Below are 26,530 nucleotides of genomic sequence, written 5' to 3' on the forward strand. Positions count from 1 at the left end.
ACTAGCTGTACCTTGCAATAAACGTTATTCCCTTATCATGTATCCATACGCTGTAAATGGCTGTGATTGTAATCATGTATTGTCTTTCCGCTGTCTACATAGCACGCAACATAAACTTTTCACTGTACATGTTGCCATAAACTGACCCACTGCCACTGACCCGCTGAGCTACTCCAGCTTTTTGTGTGCCTATCTTTGGTTTTAAGCAGCATCTGCAGCTCCTTCCAACATTTCAAGTTAAGAACTTTAGAATGCCTGAGTACCACTCCGTACCACTGTATGTGACAGGTTCAACTGCATGTGTGTTCACTGTGGCCGGAGTGGGGAAGTTCTCTCGTTTTCACACCTTGCCCTTCCATATCTCTGTGCCTCCCAATCCCCTCTCAGTCTGAAGAAAGGTCCCGACCCGAAACGTCACCCATCCCTTCTCTCCAGAGATGCCGCCTGTCCCGTTGAGTTACTCCAGCATTTTGTGTCTATCTTGTGGAAAAAAATATCCATTGACGTCGTCCGCAGCCTTCTGTGGCAAGAATGAAAGATATGCAATAAAATTTGGTTGTAGAGCTGGAGAATCACAGAGGGGGAGCAGTGAGAGTGTTGCAGAACTGTCGTCAGAGAGAGGAGGAGAACTTTTTCAATGTGGGTACACCTTGAGGAGATTTAGCAGTGGGGCGGACGAAAATGTGATGTGTCCACGAGAACTGAAATGACAGTCATTGCGTTTTTGAAGATGGCTCTAGTTTTTAATCAATTAGTTACAATAAATCAGAATAATGCAATCAGTTTACAAAACCAGAAGCTGTACATACACAAAAAGGCAAAGCACTTCTGAAAAATAGAACATGCATTTTTCTCTGGATTAAAAATATCTAACCCACAATATACTTCACATGATGTCGATTCTTTATACTTTATGCAGCTTTTATTTCTTACGAACAAACTTAGGACTGAGAGGAAACAAACACTTTCAACGCTTCCCGCTGAGAGCATGAACCAGTATGATCTAGGCTGTCGTTTATCTGTCCACTTTCAAAACTGTTTGGCCGCAGCTCCCAACAAAGGCATTGACTGCTTCACCAGCACCGAGGAGGAGCTGACGGGGGCTTAGGTGAGGCAAGGGTCTCAGCGGTCAAGCCACGACAAAGGGGTGCGCACCTTGTGAGGGAGTAACATCTCTCACAAGTTAGGGAGATGGTACCACCTCATTAGGGTGGTCGGTAGCAACAATGGTTTGTTTGAGATAGCCATAATATGCTGGCGTAACTCAGCGGGACAGGCAGCATCTCTAGAGAGAAGGGATGGGTGACGTTTCGGGTCGAGAGCCTTCTTCAGGCTGAGAGTCAGGGGAAAGAGGGAAAACGTTGAGTTTATTGTCACGTGTACCGAGGCACAGTGAAAAAGCCTTTGTTGCGTGCTAACCAGTCAGCAGAAAGACTTTACAAGATTACAATCGAGCCATTCACAGTGTACTGAAACATGATAAAGGAATAAAGGTTAGTGCAAGATAAAGCCAGTAGAGTCCGATCAAAGATAGTCCGAGGGTCTCCAATGAGGTAGATAGTAGTTCAGGGCTGCTCTCTTGTTGTTGGTAGGATGGTTCAGTTGCCTGATAACAGCTGGGAAGAAACTGTCTCTGAATCTGGAGGTGTGCGTTTTCACACTTCTATACCTCTTGCTCGATGGGAGAGGAGGGGAGAGGGGGTGGCCAGGGTGCACGAGTTTAAGGTGAGAGGGGTAAGATTTAAATGGGTCCTGAGGGGCAGATTATTCACACAGAGGGTGGCGAGTACATGGAATGAGCTACCACACAAAATGGCAGAGGCAGATACATTTGGAGAGGTACATGGGGAGGAGAGGTTGAAGCGGATATGAGCCAAATGGCACTAGCTAAGGTAGGCATCTTGGTTGGATGGATGAGTTGGGACGAGAGGCCTCTGTGACTGTATTAGTCATTGACCTGAAACACTGATCACTTCTTTCTCCACAGGGAGGCAAGGCGGTAGAGTTGCGGGCTTACGGCGTTACAGCGCCAGAGACCCGGGTTTGATCCAGGCTACGGGTGCTGTCTGTACAGGGTTTGTACGTTCTGCACGTGACCTGCATGGGTTTTCTCCAAAAACGTTGGCTTCCTCCCACACTCCAAAGACGTACACGTTTGTAGGTTTATTGGCTTGGTGTAAATGTAAATTGTTCATAGTTTATGTAGGATAGTGTTAGTGTACGAGGATCGCTGGTCGGTGCGGACTCGATGGACCGAAGGGTCTGTTTCCGTGCTGTATCTCCACACTAAAAAGTTCCCCTTGATCGAAATCTGTATTTGGATTTCTGTATTTCTGTTTTTATTTCAAATTTCTAGAATCCACTGTATTTTGCCCGAGGATTTTGATTAAAGACCTATTCAGAACAAGTTTGTCAGAGGCTATGCAAAATGTATGTAAAAAACGTAACTCAGCCATTTCACAAGAATTGGTGTAAAGGGTCCTGACTTGAAACATCGCCTGTCCATTCCCTCCACAGATGCTGTCTAACCTGCTCAGTTACTCCAGCACTTTGTCCTTTGCTCAAGATTCCAGCATCTGCAGTTTCTTGTGTCAACATTCATAACAACTTTATTATAAGAAATGAACCAAGTTATTTGGCAAATTAGATGACAGGCTTGGATAGTATGGAGGTGGAGAGGATGGTTCCACTGGTGGGAGAGTCTAGGACCAGAGGGCATAACTCCAGAATGAAAGGACGTTCTGTTACGAAAGAGATGAGGAGCCATTTCTTTAGTCAGAGGGTGGTGAATCTGTGGAATTAATTGCCACAGAAGGCTGTAGAGGCCAAGTTAATGGATGTATTTAAGGCAGAGATAGGTAGATTCTTGATTAGTGTGGGTGTCAGGGGTTATGGGGAGAAGGCAGGAGAATGGGGTTAGGAGGGAGAGATAGATCAGCTATGATTGAATGGTGGAGTTGACTTGATGGGCCGAGTGGCCTAATTCTGCTCCTATCACTTATGACTGGTATCAGGTCATGGAGATTTACCGATTGTATTCTGAGGAGTAGGACAACTGCTCTTTTTAAGTAGAGACACTCACCAGTTCATGTAAGCCAAAGATACACACCAAATGCTGGAGTAACTCAATGGGTCAGGCAGCATCTCTGGAGAGAATGAATGGGTGACGTTTCGGGTCAAGACCCTTCTTCAGTCTTAAGCCCAAGTTTCCTTCAGTCGGAAAAATCACTGGCTGAGATTGCAAAGGTTGCATTAGTAGGTTAAATATCCACTGGGAAGTACAGACCTTAACGTTAGATGGTAGCTATCAATAATTACTGTATTTCCGAGCTACGTGCATGACCAGGCGAGGTGCCACACCACAGAATATCGGACCTGAAAGTTTCAACCTGCATTGTGCGTGATGCCATAATGAAGAGGTTGCAGCAGCTAATACCGAGGGAGAGCCCCTGTGAGGGTGGTCAGGAGGTAACCCAGGAGACTGATGAATGGCTGGCACTAGGTGTCCGCGTGCACGTTAGTAAGGCTTTTGACAAAGGCTGCTCCAGGTTAAGGCACAAGGCATCTGAGGCGTGTTAGTGACTGGGTGATTGGAGGAATAGGGCAGTGGGGGTGGGTGCTGCTTGGACGGTAGTCTATCACCACTGCTGTAGTTAGACACAAAGAGTTGGAGTAACCCAGCGGGTCAGGCAGCATCTCTGAAGCAAAGGAATAGGTGGCATTTCAACTCGAGACCCTTTTTCGACCCGAAACGTCGCCAATTCCTTCTCTCCATAGATGCTGCCTCACCCCCTGAGTTTCTCCAGCATTTCGTGTCTACCTTCGATTTTAGCAGCATCTGCAGTTCTTTCTTAAACCCTTCTTCAGACTTCTTCTTGAGAGTCAGGGGAAAGGGAAACGATAGATATAGACAGTGATGTATAGAACAAATGAATGAAAGATATGCCAAAAAGTAACGATGATAAAGGAGAAGGGCCATTATTAGCTGTTGGGCGAGGTGAAAACAAGTTACAGACAATGAGGCTCAACAAGATGACTTGAAGCTGGCACAATGACTTGGGTGGGGGAAGGACGTCAGCTTACAACCCAGCGGTATGAGTATTGATTTCTTTAACTTCGTAACCCTCAGAAGCAGGGTCTCGACCCGAAACGTCACCTGTCCCTTTTCTGCAGAGATGCTCCCTGACTCGTTTGAGTTACTCCAACATTTTGTGTCTGTCTTCAGTTTAAACCAGCATCTGCAGTTCCTTCCTACACCACTACTGTGGCATACCGCATGGATCCAGCTAAATCCATTGTTGTATAAATTACTTGAATGGGAATGGAGAAAGCAGGATGGGCTACCTGGTAGATGCACATAAAATTATTTGAGGCACAGATAGAGTGGATAGTCACAACCTTTGTCCCTGGATGCAAATGTTCAAGGCTAGAGGGCATAACTCTCAGGTGAGAGGGGCAAAGATTAAAGGAGGTGAATAAGGCAACTTTATTTTTACACAGAGGGTGGTGGGTGCCTGGAACGTGCTGCCAGGGGTGGTGGTGGTGGTGGAGGCAGCTACGAGAGTGGCTTTTAAGATACTGTTAGATAGGCACATGAGCACAGGGAATGGTGGGAAATGGATCACTGAGTCATAGAGTGATACAGCGTGGAAACAGTTCCTTCGGCCCAACTTGTCCACAGCGACCAACATGTCCCACCTACACTAGTCCCAACGCGTTTCGCCCATATCCCTCCACACCTGTCCTATCCTTGTAATTGTCTAACTGTTTCTTATCCCAGCCTCAACTACCTCCTCTGGCAGCTCGATCCATACACCCACCACCCTCTGCGTGAAAAAGTTACGCCTCAAGTTCCCATTAAATCTTCTCCCCTTCACCTTCAACCTATGTCCTCAATGCCCCAACTCTGGGCAAGAGACTCTACCCGATCTATTCCCCTCTTGATTTTATACACCTCTATTAGATCACCCCCTCATGCAGGCAGATGGGATCAGTTGCGATTGGCATCGTGTTCTGCACAGACATGGTGGGCTGAAGGGATTTCTTCCTGTGCTGTACCGTTCTATGTTAACATTTCTCTCTCCAGCTGACCCGCTGAGTGTTTCCAGCAACCTTTTTCTATGTCAGATTTCCAGCATTTGTAGTTCTTTGATTGTTGAAGAGTTTATTTTGGTTCTTTATCTCCAATATCACCGCTATTCAAAGCAAGGGTTAACATGGACGTTTAAACATTTAGGCACAAGGCATTTGAGGCGTGCTGGTGAACTGGATCCACAATTAGCTGGGAGACCTGAGGCAGAGAGCAGTGCCGGATGGGTGCGATCTTCCCCAGATTCATTACTCAATCCCCTCAAATCCTCACCAAAACTAAATGGAAAGCTTACAAAACAACTTCTATTTATTTTAGTTTAGAGATACAGCAGGGAAACAGGCCCTTCAGCCCACTGAGTCCGCGCCGACCAGCGATGCCCACACATCAGCATTACCCTGCAGATACTAGGGACAATTTTACAATTATACCAAGCCAATTAACCTACAAACCTGTACTTCATTGGAGTGTGGGAGGAAACGGGAACACCCACAGAAAACCCACCTGGTGAAGGGAAGAGCGTACAAACTCCGTTCAGACGGCAGCCGTAGTCGGGATCGAATGCGGGTCTCTGGCGCTGTGAGACAGCAACGCCACCGCTGAGCCACCAATCCGGCCATGTTTAAAGTATTTCCGCAATTCATAATAACACTGATCTAAGCAAAGTATTTTTCACATTTTAGTACTGGGACCAAATTTCTTTCTGGCAAAATGTTGCATTAAGCGGGGCTAGTCAGACATGCCCCCGTGTTCAGGATCGAACCCGGATCTCTGGAGCTGTGAGGCAGCAACTCTACCGCTGCGCCACCATGCTGCGTTGTAAGGTTTGCCGTCAACGCCCACTGCAGCCCATGTCAAAGATCCCACTGTCTACGCTAATCCCACTGCGGACCAAGTGAGGTTACCGCCCAATCAACTATTCAAACAGACCACCATCTTAGACAAGTGTTGAACGGACAGAGCCTTTACTGTGAACGCAGAACAGTACAGCACAGGAACAGGCCCTTCAGCCCACAATATCTGTGCCGATCATAGAAACATAAAAACATAGAAAATAGGTGCAGGAGTAGGCCATTCGGCCCTTCGAGCCTGCACCGCCATTCAATATGATCATGGCTGATCATCCAACTCAGTATCCTGTACCTGCCCTCTCTCCGTACCCCCTGATCCCTTTAGCCACAAGGGTCACATCTAACTCCCTCTTAAATATAGCCAATGAACTGGCCTCAACTACGCCAAACTAAATTAGCCACAATTTATGGATAGGACAGGTTTGGAGGAATGTGGACCAAACGTGGGCAGGTGGGACTAGTGCAGCTGAGACATGTTGGCCAGTGTGGGCAAGTTGAGCTGAAGGGCCTGTTTTCCCCCTGTACGTCACCGTGACTCTATAACACTGCACGTGCTCCGTATCTATCCATTCCCTGCATGTTCATGTGCTTGTTGAAAGCACTGAAAGCCATATCCAGAACCCAGTTTGGGATTCTTTGATGATTCTATCCCCAGCGGGGTACAAAGAGTCTGTCCAACTTCACTATAAACGGCAGTGGAGAAACATGGCTGATATGCAGGAGAGCATTTCCGTGCAAAAGAAGTTGCTAAGAGGATTGGTTGGCTAGAGTAGAAGGCAGAAGAGATTTTAAGTTAATAACTAGGTTGGCACTGCATTGTTTCATTTAATTCCACTCCCATACCATGCATTGAACAGGTCAATACTTCCCTGGTCGTCTAAGTCCCATCAGAGGGAGCATTTTGCAGAGTGAATTTCCCCTCATGTTCTCTATTAAGCAGCCTCATTACACATGTTTACTTTCCCTTTAAGGGTGCTGTGTTAGTGATATTAGCTTTGTTCCTGAGATCGCCTCGTTTACGTAAAGCTTCTGTTTGATCCTCCTGTCATTCCCGTCGACAGGGAGCAGAAGGATCCTGCAGTCTGCCCCTCTAGGGGGCCGGCGGTGACGTTGCCGCTGCGAGCACTGTTGTTTTCAGACCGTCGATTGCGGCCCCCGTAGACCATGGCTGGCTGCAAGCACTAAACAGCGGTGGAAACGCATTGTACATTCAGTTCCATCGGCGGGGGTTGAAGTTTCGGGAATGCAAGGATTCAGGGAATTTGCTGCTCTCCCCGATTCCCCAAATTTGCAGCAGGCATTCACCAGAATTCCAGAACTGATCTTGCCGAAGAACAGGCTTCCCAGTCCGCCCGACTGAGAACTTTCTTCCAATTGCGTACCAGCTTCGCCATGGCAATTGTTTTTGCTTTATAAAAATACAGCCTTTTCTCACTAACAAATATAGCTGACATTTAAAAATAATTCTGAGCCTTGATTTGTCATTTATAATATTTCTCACTGGTTGTACCGTTGTGTGTGTGTTTCCATGAGCTAATACTTTCATATCGTTGTACACGGTCGGTGGGACAACTCTGCTCGCACTGGGGCTGCTGGAGGTACCGTGTGGTTAGGGGATGACATTGCCAAGTTGTTCAGGCATCAGGTAGCCAGCCAGGCTGGCCTGACACTTGCTGGGCAGCACGTTTGGGTTCAACAACAGGCTCTGCTGAGAGTCCACCATGTGTATGGAGGTATAGTCCGGGACAGGTAATGTTGGCCGCCTCGTATCTCCGAGCTTGGCAAGGATGTCCGTGGTGAAATAGTTGTTTCGGTTAAGGCTTTTCTCCGCGGTGTTGCCACCGCACAGCTGTTTCATGTCCCCTTCCGAGGTGTAGGAGCAGTCGTCCTCCCTGTGTTTGCCTGCCCCAGTTGCCTTCGGGTCGGCCGAGGGTCCTTTGTCGGGGAGCAGCTCGGCTTTGCTCTGCTGCCCTGGGGAGAGGAGGACTCCCCCGGAGGGGGTGATGTCGCTTACCTGTGCGTAAAAGTCCATTTTGCCGAGCGAGTTGTGGTTGCCGGGCTGGCTGGGCCTGGCCGCTGGGCCTGGCTCACTCTTGGCGGGCGGCCTGGGCCTACACCCAGCGGCCTGGGCCTGCTCTGCGTTGCCGCGCCGGGGCTCCTCGCCAAGCGCCCCCCCGCCCTCGCCATCTCCTCCAGCGGCCGCGGCGTTAGCCATCGCGTCCCCACCTCCGGCCTTCAGCTGAAAGCCCGCCAACTGGCCGCCCGTCTCCTTGCAGCCCGCCATCGCCGCCGCCTCGGCAGTGTCCGGCTCGTAGCAACTGTCACGGCCAGAGTCATCGTCCTTGGCGCTCAGGCCGCTGTCCACCTTTGGGCTGCCCGGCCCCAGCAACCTGTCCGTGTCCAGCACCTCCATCTTCCCATCCGCCTCGTCCAGGTCTACATCGATGAACTCCACCCACGGGTCGTCGATGTACAGGTCCGACTTGTAGCTCAGGTGATTGGCGAAGATCGAGTTCACTTCATCCATTTTACCTTTCTGCAACAGAACAAATATTTATCAATGATTTTAAGGAGATACCAGGGAAAACTGCAGTGTGAGCAAAAAAGTGTCGACAATGGTGAGTAAAAGCCTCCATTCCATGTTCCGATGTCAGTGAACCTGTATAAGTCTGTCCCAAAATGTCTGCTATCATATGATACCCTTTAACCATGGATACAGCCCAGACCATCACACAAACCAACCTCCCTTCTCTTGACTCCATTTACACCTCACGCTGCCTCGGCAAGGCCAGCAACATAATCAAGGACCAGTCGCACCCTGGCCACTCCCTCTTCTCCCCTCTCCCATCGGGCAAAAGGTACAGAAGTGTGAAAATGCACACCTCCAGCTTCAGGGACAGTTTCTTCTCAGCTTTTATCGGGCAACTGAGCCGTCCATTCACCAACGAGAGAGCTGAACTACTATCTAACTACCTTCGGTCGGACTCTACTGGCTTTACCTTGCACTAAGCATTATTCCCTTATCATTATCCTTTGTCTCTGAATGGCTCAATTACAATCATGTATTGTCTTTCCGCTGGCTGGTTAGCACGCAACAAAAGCTTTTCACTGCACCTTGGTACACATGACAATAAACTAAACTGAACTGAGAACACAAAGTGTCGAATAACTCAGAGGGTCAGGCAGCATCTGTGGAGAACATGGATAGGTGACGTTTCACAGAGTGCTGGAGTAACTCAGCAGAACAGGCAGCATCTCTGGAGAACATGGAGGTGACGTTTTACAGAGTGCTGGAGTAACTCAGCAGAACAGGCAGCGTCTCTGGAGAACACGGATGGGCGATGTTTCAGATCGGATCCCTTCTTTGGAAACCTCACCTATCTTTGTCCTCAACAAACGCTGCCAGACCCGCTGAGTTACTCCAGCACTTGTCTAGATTCCAGCAACTGCAATTCCTTGTGTCTCTGAGGACAATTGGTGATGAGCAACCCATGGATGTCTACATCTCAAGACATCAATAGAATAAAGATAATCGTTCCCCTATTACTTGGCTATATTACTTCTAATGGAACCATGAAAAACACTCTCCTGATAGGACGACCACAAGCCCAGATCCATTCCCAAAAATTAATTCCATAACTGCGCTGCCTCATGTACACTGGCTAAAGAAAACGTTCTCTTGAATGGAGGAAAAAGAACAATTATAGATTTAAGGTGATGGGGAAAAGATTTAATAGGAATCTGAGGAGTAACTTTTTCACACATTCAGATTCAGATTCAGATTCAATCTTTATTGTGATTCTGCAGTGTACAGTACAGAGACAACAAAATGCAGTTAGCATCTCACCCAGAAGACCGAACATAGAATAATGAGCAGTAAAATATATATATGTACAAACAGTAGCAGTAGTGCAATTTTACTGGGGGAAGGAGTGTCCAGGGGGGGGTGACTGGCAATCACCAGAGTTAAAGTAGTGTAACAGCCGCAGGGAAAAAGCTGTTCCTGAACCTGCTGGTCCGGCAACAGAGAGACCTGTAGTGCCTCCCAGATAGGAGGAGGGTAAACAGTCCATGGTTGGGGTGAGAGCAGTCCTTGGCGATGCTGAGCGCCCTCCGCAGACAACGCTTGCTTTGGACAGACTCAATGGAGCGGAGCAAGGAACCGGTGATGCGTTGGGCAATTTTCACCACCCTCTGCAGTGCTTTCCGGTCGGAGACAGAGCAACTGCCATACCATACTGTGATACAGATGGTAAGGATGCTCTCGATGGTGCAGCGGTAGAAGTTCACCAGGATCTGAGGAGACAGATGGACCTTCTTCAGTCTCCTCAGGAAAAAGAGACGCTGGTGAGCCTTTTTGACCAGAGTTCAAGTACTGTGGGTCCAAGAGAGGTCATCGGAGATGTTGACCCCCAGAAACCTGAAGCTAGAAACACGTTCCACCTCCGTCCTGTTAATATGGATGGGGGTGTGCGTGCGTCCATGTGTGTGGGACAAGCTGCCAGAGGAGGTTGTTGAGGCTGGGACTATCCCAACGTTTGAGTAACATTTAGACAGGTACATGGATAGGACGGGTTTGGAGGGATATGGACCAAACACGCGCAGGTGTAGCTGAGATATGTTGGCCAGTGTGTGCAAGTTGGGCTGAAGGGCCTGTTTCCACACTGTATCACTCTATGACGTGGGACCAGTGTAGCTGGGATATGTTGGCCAGTGTGGGCAAGTTGGGCTGAAGGGCCTGTTTCCACACTGTATCACTCTATGACGTGGGACCAGTGTAGCTCGGACATGTTGGCCAGTGTGGGCAAGTTGGGCCTGTTTCCACACTGTATCACTCTATGACGTGGGACTAGTATAGCTGGACTCTATCTATAACAATAAGAGTAGTTTACAACTCAATATGATGATCATTGAATTTTCTAATTTTTGGTAACTACAACCCTCCCTCTCCCTCCCCCGTATCAACACCTCTCCCCCTCCCCCTCCCTGTGCCTCACCTGGACCCACTTTCACCCTCCCCCTCTTTCTTTCTCTAGCTTCACAAGGTGCAACCCTTCAATCCTTTCTGAAGAAGGGCTTCAGCCCGAAACGTTGCCTATTTCCTTCGCTCCATAGATGCTGCTGTACCCGCTGAGTTTCTCCAGCATTCTTGTCTACCTTCAATCCTTCTGCTTGCTGCTCCTCTCTTCCATCTTTCCTCCCTCCACCTCCCATACAATCTATCCATGTTGTGGAATTCTGTCCACTCTGGACCTTTTACACAGTTTGTGTCGCAGTTAACATGATGGTAATTAAAATCACTCACTCTTGCAGACTTTTTTTGACCTTGTCAGAGAACTGTACAGCATGGAAACAGGCTCTTTGGCCCACCTTGCCCATGCCAACTAAGTTGGTATAATGGGCTGGTCCCATATCCCTCTCAATCCTTCCTATCTCAAATATATGTCCAAATGTCTGAAAAAATTGAAGTTGTACCCGCTGCTATAGTTTGCTCTGGCAAGTCCTTTCAGATACAGACTACCTTCTGAATGAGAAAATTGTCCCTGAGCTCCCCCTTAAACCTTTCCCTTCCCACCTTAAGCCTGTGTCCTCTAGTTTAGGAATCCTCTACCCTGGTAAAGGGACCGTGAACGTTCCCTTTATTTATGATCCTGTACACCTCAATAAGGTCACCTCCAGCCTCCTACTTCTACGTGGAGTGTCACCTTGTCATATTGGAGAAGCTTGTGTGGTCCTGAGATCCTGAGAGCGATGCCGTCTGGAGCTATGCTCCTGGTAGGGCCACCCATGGCGGTAAGGTCGAGGGGGAGGTCTATGACAAAGAGCAATCCAACTAAGACCTCAACGGTGAAACAGGCGGAGGACAATGGCTGATCTTAGTGGAGCGTCACAACGGCTGGGAAGGCGGATGAAGGCTGCAGCAGAAAAGGGTCTCCGGTCATCTTGGACTCCATGCCACTGGATCCTGACCCAGATCTGTCAAGGACCGTGGGGTGGCTGTCTGTGCCCCAGTCTCCCCACGTTAAACAAAATGGGAATAGCACCCTGGAGACACCCATGACTGAAGGGGGCCTAAGAAGAGCTTCCTACGCTCCAAAGGAAAAACTCCCAGCCTACCCAACCTCCCCCTATAACCAGCAAGGCCAGGTAACATCCTGGTGAATCTAGACACAAAATGCTTGGATATCAGCAGGATCTGGATATCAGCATCTCTGGCGATAAGGAATGGGTGACATTTCGGGTCGAGACACTTCTTCAGACTTGAACCGAAACGTCACCATTCTTTCTATCCAGACGTGCTGCCTGTCCCGCTGAGTTACTCCAGCATTTTGTGTTTATCTTCCGGTGTAAACCAGCATCTGCAGTTCCTTCCTGCACATCCTGGTGAATCGTATCTGCGGCTTTACCAACATGAAGGCAGACTAGAAGTTTGCCCCTAGATTCTAGGTCATCTATCTCTTCCTTCATGGCCCGCAGTACATTTACAACAGTGTTTAGAATCCTTCTTTCTGCATTTTACAAAATGTATATAGTTTTCGAAGATGTGGATTACCTTAAGAAGGTCTGAATCAATTCCTTTGATTTTGGGCACAGGAACAGGCGGCAGAAAGAACAGCTTCAGTCTGAAAATAAATATTTTAGGATGTCAAGTCACCCATTAAAATACCTGCCTGGAATGAATTTCTAAGACAATCCTCAAGTCTGACGACTATATCTGGCATGCATGTGTCAGGATGAGTGGGATTCATTCACTCAGGTTTTAGACCCGCCACTGACAATTTTCTGTGCCAGTCAAAGAGTTGCCAAATACTTTAATTCCCCTTCCCATTCCCACGCTCCTTTCTGTCCTGGGTCTCCTCCATTGTCAGAGTGAGGCCAAAGATTGAGAGGGGATCTTATAGAAACTTACAAAATTCTTAAGGGGTTGGACAGGCTAGATGCAGGAAGATTGTTCCCGATGTTGGGGAAGTCCAGGACAAGGGGTCACAGCTTAAGGATAAGGGGGAAACCCTTTAAAACCGAGATGAGAAGAACTTTTTTCACACAGAGAGTGGTGAATCTCTGGAACTCTCTGCCACAGAGGGTAGTTGAGGCCAGTTCATTGGCTATATTTAAGAGGGAGTTAGATGTGGCCCTTGTGGCCAAGGGAATCAGAGGGTATGGAGAGAAGGCAGGTACGGGATACTGAGTTGGATGATCAGCCATGATCATATTGAATGACGGTGCAGGCTCGAAGGGCCGAATGGCCTACTCCTGCACCTAATTTCTATGTTTCTATGTTTCTAAACGCAAATTGAAGGAACAGTATCTCATATTTCGCTTGGGTAGCTTACAACCTAGTGGTATGAATATTGATTTCTCTAACTTCAAGTAACCCTTGCATCCCCACTCTCTCCATCCCTCCCCCACCCAAGTCGTTGTACTGGGTTAAAAAAGTCTGTAACTCGTTTTCACCCAGCCCACAGCTAACAATGGCCTGTTTCCTTTATCATTGATCAGCTATTTTATGCATAGCTTTCATTCATTTGTTCCATATCTCTCTACATCACCGTCTGTATCTCTTGTTTCCCTCTCCCCCGACTTTGTCTGAAGAAGGGTCTTGACCCGAAACGTCACCCATTCCTTCTCTCCAGAGATGCTGCCTGTCCCGCTGAGTTTTGTGTCTATCAAAGAGTAACCTAGTTGCCTCTCAATATCTCCTTAGATTTACCAGAGGCATATGGGCCAAACTTGGGCAAATGGGTCTAGTGCAGATGGGCATGTTGGTCGGCGTGAACGATTTGGGCCGAAGGGCTCTATGTCATATACAAATACATCTTGTGCCATCGGCAGTGTGCTGCCTGGATTAAATGTTATTCATTATAAAGAGAGGGTGGACAAACTTGGCTTGTTTTCTCTCGAGCTTGGAGTATATAAAACTATGAGAGGCACGGATAGAATAGACAGTGTGAACCTTTGCTCCAGGGTGGAAATGTCAACAACTAAAAGGTATACCTTTCTGGTGAGAGAGGGTGGTGGGTGCCTGGAACGTGCTGCCAGGGGTGGTGGTCAATGCAAATATGGTAGTGGTGTTTAAGAGGCTTTTAGGTAAACATGCAAGGAATGAAAGCAAATGGATTACATGCAGGCTGAGGAGATTAGTTTAACTTGGCAACATGTTTGGAACAGACATTGGGGGCTGAAAGGCCCGTTTTATGTTCTATGTTTTTGCCCCCTTCACCTTAAACCTCCGGCCCTCGTTTCTCCTACTCTGGGCAAGAGACTCTGTGCATCTACCGCCCGCTCTATTCCTCTCATGATCTTATACACATAATACAAGTTTGTAGATCTGCTTCTATGACTGGCACACAAATAGTCAGCTGCATTGAGAGCCATCTTGGAAGCAGGGTTGCAAACGTTGGCGGGGAACAGGAATGGGTCCGATTCAATGGGCGAATGGCTTCGTTCTGTGCTGTTAATAGTTCTGCTCTGTGATGGCAATAGCGTACAGTACCAGAGGTCACTTGGCAGGCCTGGCAGCTCACTGTGTCTACAGTGCCCTCCATAATGTTTGGGACAAAGACCCATCATTTTATTTATTTGTCTCTGTACTCCACTATTTGAGATTTGTAATAGAAAAAAATCACATGTGATTTAAGTGCACATTGTCAGATTTTAATAAAGGCCATTTTTATACATTTTGGTTTCACCATGAAGAAATCACAGCAGTGTTTATACATAGTCCCTCCATTTCAGGGCACAATAATGTACAGGACATAGCAATGTCATGTAAATGAAAGTAGTCATGTTTAGTATTTTGTTGCATATCCTCTGCATACAACGACTGCTTGAAGTCTGCGATTCATGGACATCACCAGTTGCTGGGTGTCTTCTCTGGTGATGCTCTGCCAGGCCTGTATTGCAGCCATCTTTAGCTTATGCTTGTTTTGGGGGCTAGTCCCCTTCAGTTTTCTCTTCAGCATATAAAAGGCATGTTCAATTGGGTTCAGATTGGGTGATTGACTTGGCCACTCGAGAACTGACCATTTATTAGCTATGAAAAACTCTTTTGTTGCTTTAGCAGTATGTTTGGGATCATTGTCTTGCTGTAGAATGAACTGCCGGCCAATGAGTTTTGAGACATTTGTTTGAACTTGAGCAGATAGGATGTGTCTATACACTTCAGAATTCATTATGTTACTACCATCAGCAGTTGTATGATCAATGAAGATAAGTGAGCCAGTTCCTTCAGCAGCCATACATGCCCAGGCCATAACACCCCCACCACCGTGTTTCACAGATGAGGTGGTATGCTTTGGATCTTGGACAGTTCCTTCTCTCCTCCATACTTCGTTCTTGCCATCACTCTGATATAAATTAATCTTCGTCTTTTCAAAGCTAAAAAATGGTCAATTCTTGAGTGGCCAAGTCAATCACCTAATCTGAACCCAATTGAGCATGCCTTTTATATGCTGAAGAGAAAACTGAAGGGGACTAGCCCCCAAAACAAGCATTAGCTAAAGTTGGCTGCAATACAGGCCTGGCAGAGCATCACCAGAGAAGACACCCAGCAACTGGTGATGTCCATAAATCACAGATTTCATGCAGTCATTGCATACAAAGGATATGCAACAAAATACTAAACATGACTACTTTCATTTACATGACATCGCTGTGTCCCAAACATTATGGAGCCTTGAAATGGGGGGACTATGTATAAATACTGCTATAATTTCTACATGGTGAAACCAAAATGTATAAAAATGGCCTTTATTAATATCTGGCTGTGCACTTTAACCACGTGATTTTTTTCTATTACAAATCTCAAATTGTAGAGTAGAGGCAAATAAATAAATGATGGGTCTTTGTCCCAAACATTATGGAGGGCCCTGTATGTCATGCCTACCTTTGGTTCTTGGTGTAGAGGACCAAGAATAGCATCAGGGTTGTGCCCAATGAAACGAAAATCAGGATTAGCCTGAACAAAAGGCCTGTTTCTGGAAGAAACAACATATGAAAAATGAAAACACAGAATGGTACAATTCATTGGCAGGTCAGTCCCTCCTTCAGACTGAGAGTCATAGACGGTGATGTGGAGAGATACATCACCTATCCCTTTCCCCTTTCTCTCTACACCACCATCTGTATCTCACATTTCCCTCTCCCCTGACTCTCAGTCTGAAGAAGGATCTCGACTCAAAACATCACTTATTCCTTCTCTCCAGAGACGCTGCCTGACCCGCTGAGTTACTCCAGCATTTTATGCCTATCTTCAGATTAAACCAGCATTTGCAGTTCCTTCCTACACATCAGCGGGCCAGTTGCTATCTTTGAGGAAAGAAACTAGGTTAGCCTTTAGGCAGGTAATCATTCATCTAATAGAGAAAAAATGTTATCAAAATAACCAAATTAAATCCTTACGGCTAGTGCTTTTGTTGTGATGGTTTGCACTGGTACAACAGATCAGCACCTCTGACACGGCGCATATGTTGATTAATCATGCTTAGCGAATGGACAACATAAGCAAATCAATTAGAACAGTTATGTGTTAAGACTCAGAGTTCAGTTATTACATTGCAAGTCAAAGTGCCCCATCGACCTGTAAAGCAATAACAAATGATGGAAAAATATGTTGGTAAATGTAGCTTAATTTTTAGTTTAGTTCAGTTTAGTTTCGAGATACAGCGCAGAAACAGGCCCTTCAGCCCAACGAGTCCGCACCGACCAGCGATCCCCGCACACTAACACCAGCATTCACACCAAGTACAATTAACCTACAAACCTCCACGTCTTTAGAGTGTGGGAGGAAACCAAAGAGGTCGGAGAAAATCCACGCAGGTCATGGGGAGAACGTACAAACTCCTCATAGACAGCCCCCTTATTCAGGATTGAATCCGGGTCTCTGATGCTACACGTGCTGTAAGGCAGCAACTCTACTGCTGCATCGCCGTGCTGCCCCTGAAATGTGGACCCATTGACACGTGCTTCTGCAGGTATCTTCTCTACAAAAACAGCACTACTCAAGGGGAATTTCTTCCTTGCATCAAAGCATTAGATTTTTCACTAGTTTTTCTACTGACAGTTACGAGCTTAAGAGACACAATTTATTGCATTGTAGCAGCGTACAACATCATCTGAAAGGGAACTGTAAGCTGAACGAATAATCATTGTCAGAACTGAATAGTTCTGAGGACAAACATTTCGATACAATGCAATAATTGTATTTTTAGAGACACAAAATGCTGGGGTAACTCAGCGGGTCAGACAGCATCTCTGGAGAAAAGGAATAGAATCGGTGATGTTTTGGGTCGAGTCCCTTCTTCAGACTGAGAGTCAGGGCTAGAGGATAGACACAAAAATCTGGAGTAACTCAGCGGGTCGGACAGCATCTCTGGAGAAAAGGAAATTAGAGGTATGACTCTCAGTTTGAAGAGGGGTCTCGATCCAAAACGTCACCCATTCCTTTCCTCCAGAGATGCTGCCTGGCCCACTGAGTTAATCCAGCATATTGTGCTTATCTTCAGTATAAACCAGCGTCCGCAGTCCCTTCCAATGGCGGAAGTGGCGGTGCTGGTGAACGGCTGCGGCTCGCCTGCAGTCCGTTTGTTTTTACTTTTTTGTGGGGTGGGGGGTTGAAACGGGGCTTGCTGTCTCTCTCTTTGGGGGAATGCGACTTTTTTGTCGTGTCCACCTTCTCTGCCTCTGTCTGCGCTGAGGTCTAATGGCGGAGCTGGCGACCTCGAGGCTCCGGAGGCAGAGCCTGTCAGGACTCGCCCTGGGCTCGCTCCCGTGACCACGGTCCGGCTCGGGACTTGAACGGCGCTCCCGTGAGGGGCTGGGCTGCTCCCGCGAGGGGCTGTGATGCTCCCGTCGGGGCGGCCCAGCACGAGGGAAACGGCGCTCCCATCGGAGTAGCCCAGCCCGAGGGTGGAACGGCGCTCACGTGAGAGCGACCCGGCTTGGGGCTGGAATGGTGCTCCGGTGGCTGAGACGGCGTTCTGGCGGCGGTGACCTGAGTCCGGGGTTCAGTCGCGGGCCAGTGGACGACGTCCTCAGCGGCCGCATCCGCAGGACTGGAGGGCGGTAGCTCCGACCACCCCGGGCCGCGGTGTTTGAGCCGGCCCGTTCGCGGGGTTCGGTGAGCCACGGGACTGATTTTGCCATCGCCCGGTGGGGTATCGCCTCAGCGCAGAGGGAGAAGAGGAGGGAAGAGACTGCAGCCCTAAGATTTTTGCCTCCATCACAGTGAGGAGGTGCTTGGTGGACTCACTGTGGTGGATGTTAATTTGTGTTTACTGTTGTTTATTATTGTATTATTGTATGTATGACTGCAGGTACGAAATTTTGTTCAGGCCGAAAGGTCTGAATGACAATAAAGGAAATTCAATTCAATTCAATTCAATTCAATGCTTTATATTCTAATTTCGGGGTCCCGGGTCCCTTTGGTGAGATCAAGTTTAATCAAGTGGCTCCAATTGGTGTCACGGTGGCACAGCGGTAGAGTTGCTGCCTTACAGCGCTTGCAGCGCCGGACACCAGGGTTGGATCCCGACCACGGGTGCTGCCTGTGCGGAGTTTGTACGTTCCCCCCGTGACCTGCGTGGTTTTTCTCCGAGATCTTCGGTTTCTTCCCACACTCAAAGGAGGTACAGATCTGTAGGTTAATTGGCTTGGAATAAAATGTAAATTGTCCTTAGTGTGTGCAGGATAGTGTTAGTGTGCGGGATTTGCTGGTCGGCGCGGACTCTGTGGGCCAATTTGCCTGTTTCCGCGCTGTATCTCTAAACTAAACTAAACTGGTGCTACCTGCTAAGGCGAAGCTGCTGCAGTGTTGGGAGATGTGGTTCGACAGTGCCCTGTGTGGGATGGTCAGAGAGGATTTGCATAGGCGGGTTTTGTCAACCGATTTTTGAATTACGAGGGAAACAAAGGACTGCGGCAACTGACCAGGAAGGTGGAATTAAGGCCAACAAATCACACCAGCCTCAGGTCACACAATGAGAGAGAGCAATCACGTTGCTCACTCCTGCTTCTGCCGCCATCTCAGGTGAGCAGAGATGGTGGAAGTAGGCAGGAGATGGTGTTGGGAGGTGGAAGGTCATGTCCCTGATGGCAAGAAAGTGAAGTCATAAGGTCATCAGTAATACGAGCAGAATTAGGCTATTCGGCCCATCAAGTCTACTCCGCCGTTCAATCATGGCTGATCTGTCTCTCCCTCCTAACCCACTCTCCTGCCTTCTTCCCTCAGATACGGGGCCCAAAATTGCTCACAACACACCAAAATACGGCTTGACCAGTGCCTTATAGAGCCTCAGCATTACATCCCTGCTCAGTAGACACAACATGCTGGAGAAACTCAGCGGGTGAGGCTCTGGAGGGTGAGGCCAGTGAAAGGTCTGTACAGAATGGATGTGGAGAGGATGTTGCCACTAGTTGGGAGGTGGAAGGTCACGTCCCTGATGGGAAGAAAGTGAAGTCATAAGCTCAGTCTGAAGAAGGGTCTCAACCCGAAACGTCGCCAATTTCTTCTCTCTGCCTGACCCGCTGAGTTTCTCCAGCATTTTGTCTCTACCTTCGATATATGTTTCAATAAGATCCCCTCTCATTCTTCTAAACTCCAGAGTATACAAGCCCAGCCGCTCCATTCTCTCAGGAAATGACAGTCCCGCCATCCCGGGAATTAACCTTGGAAACCTACGCTGCACTCCTTCAATAGCAAGAATGTCCTTCCTCAAATTAGGGGACCAAAACTGCACACAATACTCCAGGTATGGTCTCACTAGGGCACTGTACAACTGCAGAAGGACCTCTTTGCTCATGTACTCGACTCGTCTTGTTATGAAGGCCAACGTAACCTCTGGTCCTAGACACTCCCACTAGTGGAAACATCCTCTTCACGTCCAATCTATCCAGGCCTTTAATTATTCGGCAGGTTTCATAAATCTCAACCAACAACATAATTAGCTGTTGAGCAGTGGTGTGGAGAGAACCTGCGATGGTTTGTGGTTCTGGCTTACCTTCTGCTGAGGGAGGTGCTGGGATGAAGATGCTCAATGCCTCACTGAACTCACTGAACTCCCCGTTGGCGATCTGTTTACAGCGTAGACGGATCTCGTAACTCTTGCCGGTGCCCAGAGCATAAACCGGATGGGAGGTCGCGAATGCTTCGATCTGTGACGAGGAAGGTGAGAAAAAAAACATCAGCGGAAGATGTTTCAAATGAAACATCTGAAAGATGAGCTGCCTGTGATCCTGCCACAAACAAGCTTTCCACGGCGCCTGTACCTCAACATACTCATGCCAATGACTTTTAGAGATACAGCACGAAAACAGGCCCTTCGGCCCACCGAGTCCATGCCGACCAGCGATCCCTGCACTATAACACTATCCTACCCATACTAGAGACAATTTACAATTTTACCGGAGCCAATTATTCTACAAACCTGTACACCTTTGGAGGTTACACAGAAAAGCTGGAGAAACTCAGCGGGTGCAGCAGCATCTATGGAGCGAAGGAAATAGGCAACGTTTCGGGCCGAAACCCTTCTTCAGACTGATCAGGGGTGGGGGTGGGTGGGGACAAGAAAGGGAAAGGGAGGAGTAGCCGGAAGGCTGGAGGGTGGGAGGAGACAGCAGGGGAGCTGAGGAAGGGGAGGAGACAGCAAGGACTAACAGAATTGGGAGAAGTCGATGTTCATGCCCCCGGGGTGCAGACTCCCCAAACGGAATATGAGGTGCTGTTCCTCCAATTTCCGGTGCTGCTCGCTGTGGCCATGGAGGAGACCCAGGACAGAGAGGTCAGAGGCGGAGTGGGAGGGGGAGTTGAAGTGCTGAGCCACCGGGAGGTCAGCTAGGTTATTGCGGACCGAGCGGAGGTGTTCGGCGAAACGATCGCCCAACCTCCGCTTGGTCTCACCGATATAGATCTGCTGACATCTAGAGCAGCGGACGCAATAGATGAGGTTGGAAGAGATGCAGGTAAACCTCTGTCGCACCTGGAACGATTGCTTGGGTCCCTGAAAGGAGTTGAGGGGGGAGGTAAAGGGACAAGTGTTGCATCTGCTGCGGCCGCAAGGGAAAGTGCCCGGGGAGGGGGTGGACCGAGAGGGAAGGGAAGAATTGACAAGGGAGTTATGGAGGGAGCGGTCTTTGCGGAAGGCAGATATGGGGGGAGATGGGAAGATGTGGCCAGTAGTGGGGTCACGTTGGAGGTGGCGAAACTGACGGAGGATTATTTTTTGTATGTGATGGCTGGTGGGGTGAAAGGTGAGGACTAGGGGGACTCGGCCCTTGTTGCGAGTGCGGGGATGGGGAGAGAGAGCAGTGTTGCGGGGTATGGAAGAGACCCTGGTGCGAGCCTCATTTATGGTGGAGGAGGGGAACCCCCGTTCCCTGAATAGTGAGGACATTTCAGATGTCCTGGTGTGGAACGCCTCATCCGTGGAGCAGATGTGGCGTAGACGGAGGAATTGGGAGTAGGGGATGGAGTCCTTACAGGAAGCAGGGTGGGAAGAAGTGTAGTCCAGATAGCCATGGGAGTCAGTGGGTTTATAGTGTATGTCGGTTAGAAGTCTATCACCTGCAATGGAGATAGTGAGGTCAAGGAATGGTAGGGAAGTGTCGGAGATGGTCCAGGTGTATTTCAGTGCCGGGTGGAAATTAGTGGTGAAGTGGATGAAGTCAGTCAGTTGTGTGCGGGTGCAGGAGGTGGCACCAAAGCAGTCGTCGATGTAGCGGAGGAGTGTGGCAGGAAACCGGAAATACCTGGAGTAAAGACTCGCAGGTCACGGAGAGAACATACAAACTCTGTACAGACAGCACCCATGGTCAGGATCGAACCCGGGTCCCTGGGGCTGTGAGGCAGCAACTCTACCCCTGCGCCACCGTGCCACATGACAATAAACTTGAACTTGAGGAGTGATGTGCAGATACAAAGTAAAGCTTGGCCATCGCTTCGCTACTCTGTTCCAGGTGTCAACTGCTCTACATCGGCGAGACCAAGTGCAGACTTGGCGATTGCTTCGCCCAACACCTCCGCTCAATTCACAATAACCAACCTGACCTCCCGGTGGCTCAGCACTTCAACTACCCCTCCCTTTCCGAATCCGACCTTTCAGTCCTGGGCCTCCTCCATGGCCAGAGTGAGTCCCACTGCAAATTGGAGGAGCAGCACCTCATATTTTGCTTGGGCAGTTTACACCCCAGCGGTATGAACATTGACTTCTCCAATTTCAGGTAGTCCAGGCTTTCTCCTTCCTTCCCCTTCATAGATGCTGAGTTTCTCCAACTTTTTTGTCTAGCTCACAGTACAATGTCGCTTAACTGAGGCACAGGGCATCACGTAACTTTCCCGTACACACCCTCCTCACCAATACTCAAGGGGTGGTTCTGTGACCACAATCTGCTACCCAGGTGAGATTTAATGAGATGGAAACATAACTTCCACCTCTTCGATGACCAACATGTCTGAAACGTCACCTATCCCTGTTCTCCAGAGATGCTGCCTGACCCGCTGAGTTACTCCAGCACTCTGTGAAACGCCATTTGATTGTTATTCTGTGATATATTAAGGATACTGTATTTGGGCTCCCTTCTTTGTAGATCTACTGAACCACCATTTAGAAGACTCACTGCTTTATATATTTTCGACCCAAAGTGAATGACCCCACAGTAGACTACATTAGAATCCATTTGACCCACATACAGGGGTGCACAAAATCAAGAGCTGAACACAGCCTTTTACTCAGAGTAGGGGAATCAAGAAGGGGCGGGACGGTGGCGCAGCGGTAGAGTTGCTGCCTCACAGCGCTGGAGGCCCGGGTTCCATCCAGACGCCGTGTGCTGTCTGTACGGAGTTTGTACGTCCTCCATGTGATCGCGTGTTCCGGGTTTCTCCCACACTCCAAAGACATACAGATTTGTAGGTTAAATGGCTTGTTGTCATGGTAAATTGGCCCGAGTGTTAGTGTGCGGGGATCGCTGATCAACGTGGACTCAGTGGGCCGAAGGGGCTGGCTCTCTCAACTAAAACCAAACCAAAAGAACCAGAGGGCATAGGTTTAAGGTGAAAGGGGGAAGATTTAATAGGAACTTAACGAATAGTGAAAGGCCTGGATAGAGCGGATGTGGAGAGGATGTTTCCACCAGTGGGAGAGTCTAAACCAGAGGTCATAGACTTGATGGGCCGAATGGCCTAATTCTGCTCCTATCACATGAACTTATCAACCTGAGGGTCAGTTTTTTCCACAGACACTGGTGGGTATATGGGATGAGCTGGCAGAGGTATAATAACAGCATTCAAAAGACACTTGGACAGGTATATGGATAGGAACGTTTTAGGATAGTGGCCAAATGCAGGCAAATGGCACTAATGTAAACGGGGCATCTTGATTGGCATGGACAAGTTGGACCGAAGGGCCTGTTTACCTGCTGTATGACTCTTTGATGCCGTCTACATTTTCTTTAAAGAGCCAGGTGTGAAAACTGGGCCTTTGGTGGAACTTGCCCACATCAGCCAACATGTCCCATCTGCACTAGTCCCACCTGCCTGTGTTTGGTCCATATCCCTCCAAACCTGTCCTATCCATGTACCTGCCTATATTTGGTAGAAGGATAAAGTAACACTTTGAATAGATTTGGACTTACTGCATCCCAGTGGTTACTCTCACTGGTTCTATACTGGATCTCATACTTGAGGGATATCCAGCCGTTTTTAATGTCTGCGGTCGGCGGAGGTTCCCACCACATCTGGATGTCAGCGAGCAGTCCCGACTGGCTGACGTTCAGCAGAGTCCAGTTCAGGGAGATCGGAGGGTCCGGCTTCACTGCAGAGAGGAGGAAGCAAAGTCAATCAAAGGGGAGTGTTGCGCAGACGTGGTGGACCGGCACCAGCCGCTAGGACATGGAGATGACCAGCACTGGGCCCAGCTGCCAGGACATGGAGATGATCAGCACTGGGCCCAGCTGCCCGGACATGGAGATGATCAGCATTGGGCCCAGCTGCCCGCACATGAAGATGATCAACATTGGGCCCAGCTGCCAGGACATGGAGATGACCAGCACTGGGCCCAGCTGCCAGGACATGGAGATGACCAGCATTGGGCCCAGCTGCCAGGACATGGAGATGACCAGCACTGGGCCCAGCTGCCCGGACATGAAGATGATCAACATTGGGCCCAGCTGCCAGGACATGGAGATGACCAGCACTGCGCCCAGCTGCCCGGACATGGAGATGATCAACATTAGGCCCAGCTGCCAGGAAATGGAGATGACCAGCACTGGGCCCAGCTGCCAGGAAATGGAGATGACCAGCACTGGGCCCAGCAGCCAGGACATGGAGATGATCAACATTGGGCCCAGCTGCCCGGACATGGAGATGACTAGCATTGGGCCCAGCTGCCAGGACATGGAGATGACCAGCACTGGGCCCAGCTGCCAGGACATGGAGATGATCAACATTGGGCCCAGCTGCCCGGACATGGAGATGATCAACATTGGGCCCAGCTGCCAGGACATGGAGATGATCAACATTGGGCCCAGCTGCCCGGACATGGAGATGACCAGCACTGGGCCCAGCTGCCCAGACATGGAGATGATCAACATTGGGCCCAGCCGCCAGCGGGTCAGGCAGCATGCCTGGAGAAAAGGAATAGGTATCGTTTTGGATCGAGTCTGAAACGTTACCTATTCCCTTTCTCCACAGATGCTGCCCCATTCTACAGATTTACCAACCTCTGACTAAAAAAAATTCCTCCTCATCTCTTTCTTGACGGAACGCCCTTTTATTCTGAGGCTGTGACCTCTGGTGCTAGACTCTCCCACTAGTGGAAACATCCTCTCCACATCCACTCTATCCAGGCCTTTCATTATTCGGTAAGTTTTGATGCATTCTATGTTCCCATTCCTTTTCTCCAGAGATGCTGCCTGACTCGCTGAATATAGACTTCTACCCCAATCAGCAACATCCCGTCACCTGCCTCCTTCCCCTCAGAGTTAAAGGACGTTCCTTTAGGAAGGAGATGAGGAGGAATTTCTTTAGTCAGAGATGGTGAATCTGTGGAATTCATTGCCACAGAAGACTGTGGAGGGCAAGTCAATTGACATTTTTAAGGCGGAGATAGATATTTGATTAGTATGGGTGTCAGAGGTCATGAGAAGGCAGGAGAACGGGGTTGGCAGGGAGAGATAGCAGCAGGGAGGGCAGTCACGGTGGCGCAGCAGTAGAGTTGTTGCCTTAAAGCGAATGCAGCGCCAGAGACCCGGGTTCGATCCCGACTACGGGTGCTGGCTGTAGGGAGTTTGTACACTCTCCCCGTGACCTGCGTGGATTTTCTCCGAGATCTTTGGTTTCCTCCCACATTCCAAAGACGTACAGGTTTGTAGGTTAATTGGCTTGGTAAATGTAAAAATTGTCCCGAGTGTGTGTCGGGTAGTGTTAATCTACGAGGATCGATGGTTGGTGCTGGTCCAGTGGGCCGAAGGGCCTGTTTCCGCGCTGTATCTCTAAACTAATCTGAACTAAACACCAGCCATGATTGAATGTTTGAGTAGACTTGATGGGCTGAATTGCCTAATTCTGCTCCTATCACTAATGAACATATGAAGCCATTTCACATTGTCAAAGGCAGGTGTACACACTTGACCAGGGTCATTACCCCTGCTGTCCAGGCACTCTCTGACAGAAGGAGCTTTACCTATGTTATCGATGGAGAAACAGCGTTTGTCAAAAATGATGTTCTGGTCCTGAATGTCAGACTTGAGCTGGACACAGTATGAAACCCAGATGGAGGTGTAGGTCTGGTTGAAGTAGCAGGCGTCCCTGTCAGGCAAGTAATTCGGACATTCTTTCCAATCCGCGTTGCTTCTGCAGAAACAGTCATCGGTTAGAACTTCAAGAAACAAGAACTTATTCTAACACATTAAACGACTCAACACTCGGCATTGACATTGCAGACTCTGCAACCTTGAGCAAAAACACAGAGTGCTCCGCCAGTAATTCTCTTGTCAAGAGACGGTCAATGGACAGTCCGTCAACATACAATGTCGGACGAAACACACACGTGCTGGGGTAACTCATCAGATCAGCCTGCATCAGCGGAAGGAATGGACAGATGACTTTTCACAAAAAAAAAATCAAGTCAAGAGTGATTTATTGTCATATGTTCCGAAATCGAGCAATTAACCTTTCTGTCTCTTTTTCTCACAGAGAGTTGTGAGTCTGTGGAATTCTCTTCCTCAGATGGTGGTGGAGGCCGGTTCTCTGGATACTATCATGAGAGAGCTAGGTAGGGCTCTTAAAGATAGCGGAGTCAGGGGATATGGGGAGACGGCAGGAACGGGGTACTGATTGGGGATGATCAGCCATGATCATATTGAATGGCGGTGGTGGCTCGAAAGGCCGAATGGTGTACTCCTGCACCTATTGTCTATCGTCTATTATCTATTGTCTATTGTCTGTCCTGGGCCTCTTCCGTTGTCAGAGTGAGGCCCAGCTCAAATTGGGGGAACAATACTTCATATTTTGTTTGGGCAGCTTACACCCTAGCGGTATGAATCTTAATTTCTCTAACTCTTGCTTTCCCTCTTTCCCCATTCCTTCCCCCATCCTAAT

General features: G+C 48.6%; 1 protein-coding gene across 1 annotated transcript in view; it reads right to left on the minus strand.

Annotated features, from left to right (window-relative positions):
- Positions 1–721: 721 nt before the first annotated feature.
- The window catches only part of LOC129695265 (growth hormone receptor-like), a 107,211-nt gene continuing 81,402 nt past the window's right edge, over positions 722–26,530 (minus strand). Inside the window, exons 7-12 of the mRNA XM_055632058.1 lie at positions 25,614–25,783; positions 23,566–23,744; positions 19,938–20,091; positions 15,827–15,917; positions 12,494–12,563; positions 722–8,476 (exon numbers count right to left, since the gene is read on the minus strand). Of these exons, the coding sequence (XP_055488033.1) occupies positions 7,550–8,476; positions 12,494–12,563; positions 15,827–15,917; positions 19,938–20,091; positions 23,566–23,744; positions 25,614–25,783 (1,591 nt within the window). The 3' untranslated portion in view covers positions 722–7,549. The remainder of the gene's footprint in view (positions 8,477–12,493; positions 12,564–15,826; positions 15,918–19,937; positions 20,092–23,565; positions 23,745–25,613; positions 25,784–26,530) is intronic.

The sequence above is a fragment of the Leucoraja erinacea genome, chromosome 3 (genome assembly GCF_028641065.1).
Source record: "Leucoraja erinacea ecotype New England chromosome 3, Leri_hhj_1, whole genome shotgun sequence".
In the NCBI taxonomy this organism is placed as follows: Eukaryota; Metazoa; Chordata; class Chondrichthyes; order Rajiformes; family Rajidae; genus Leucoraja; species Leucoraja erinaceus.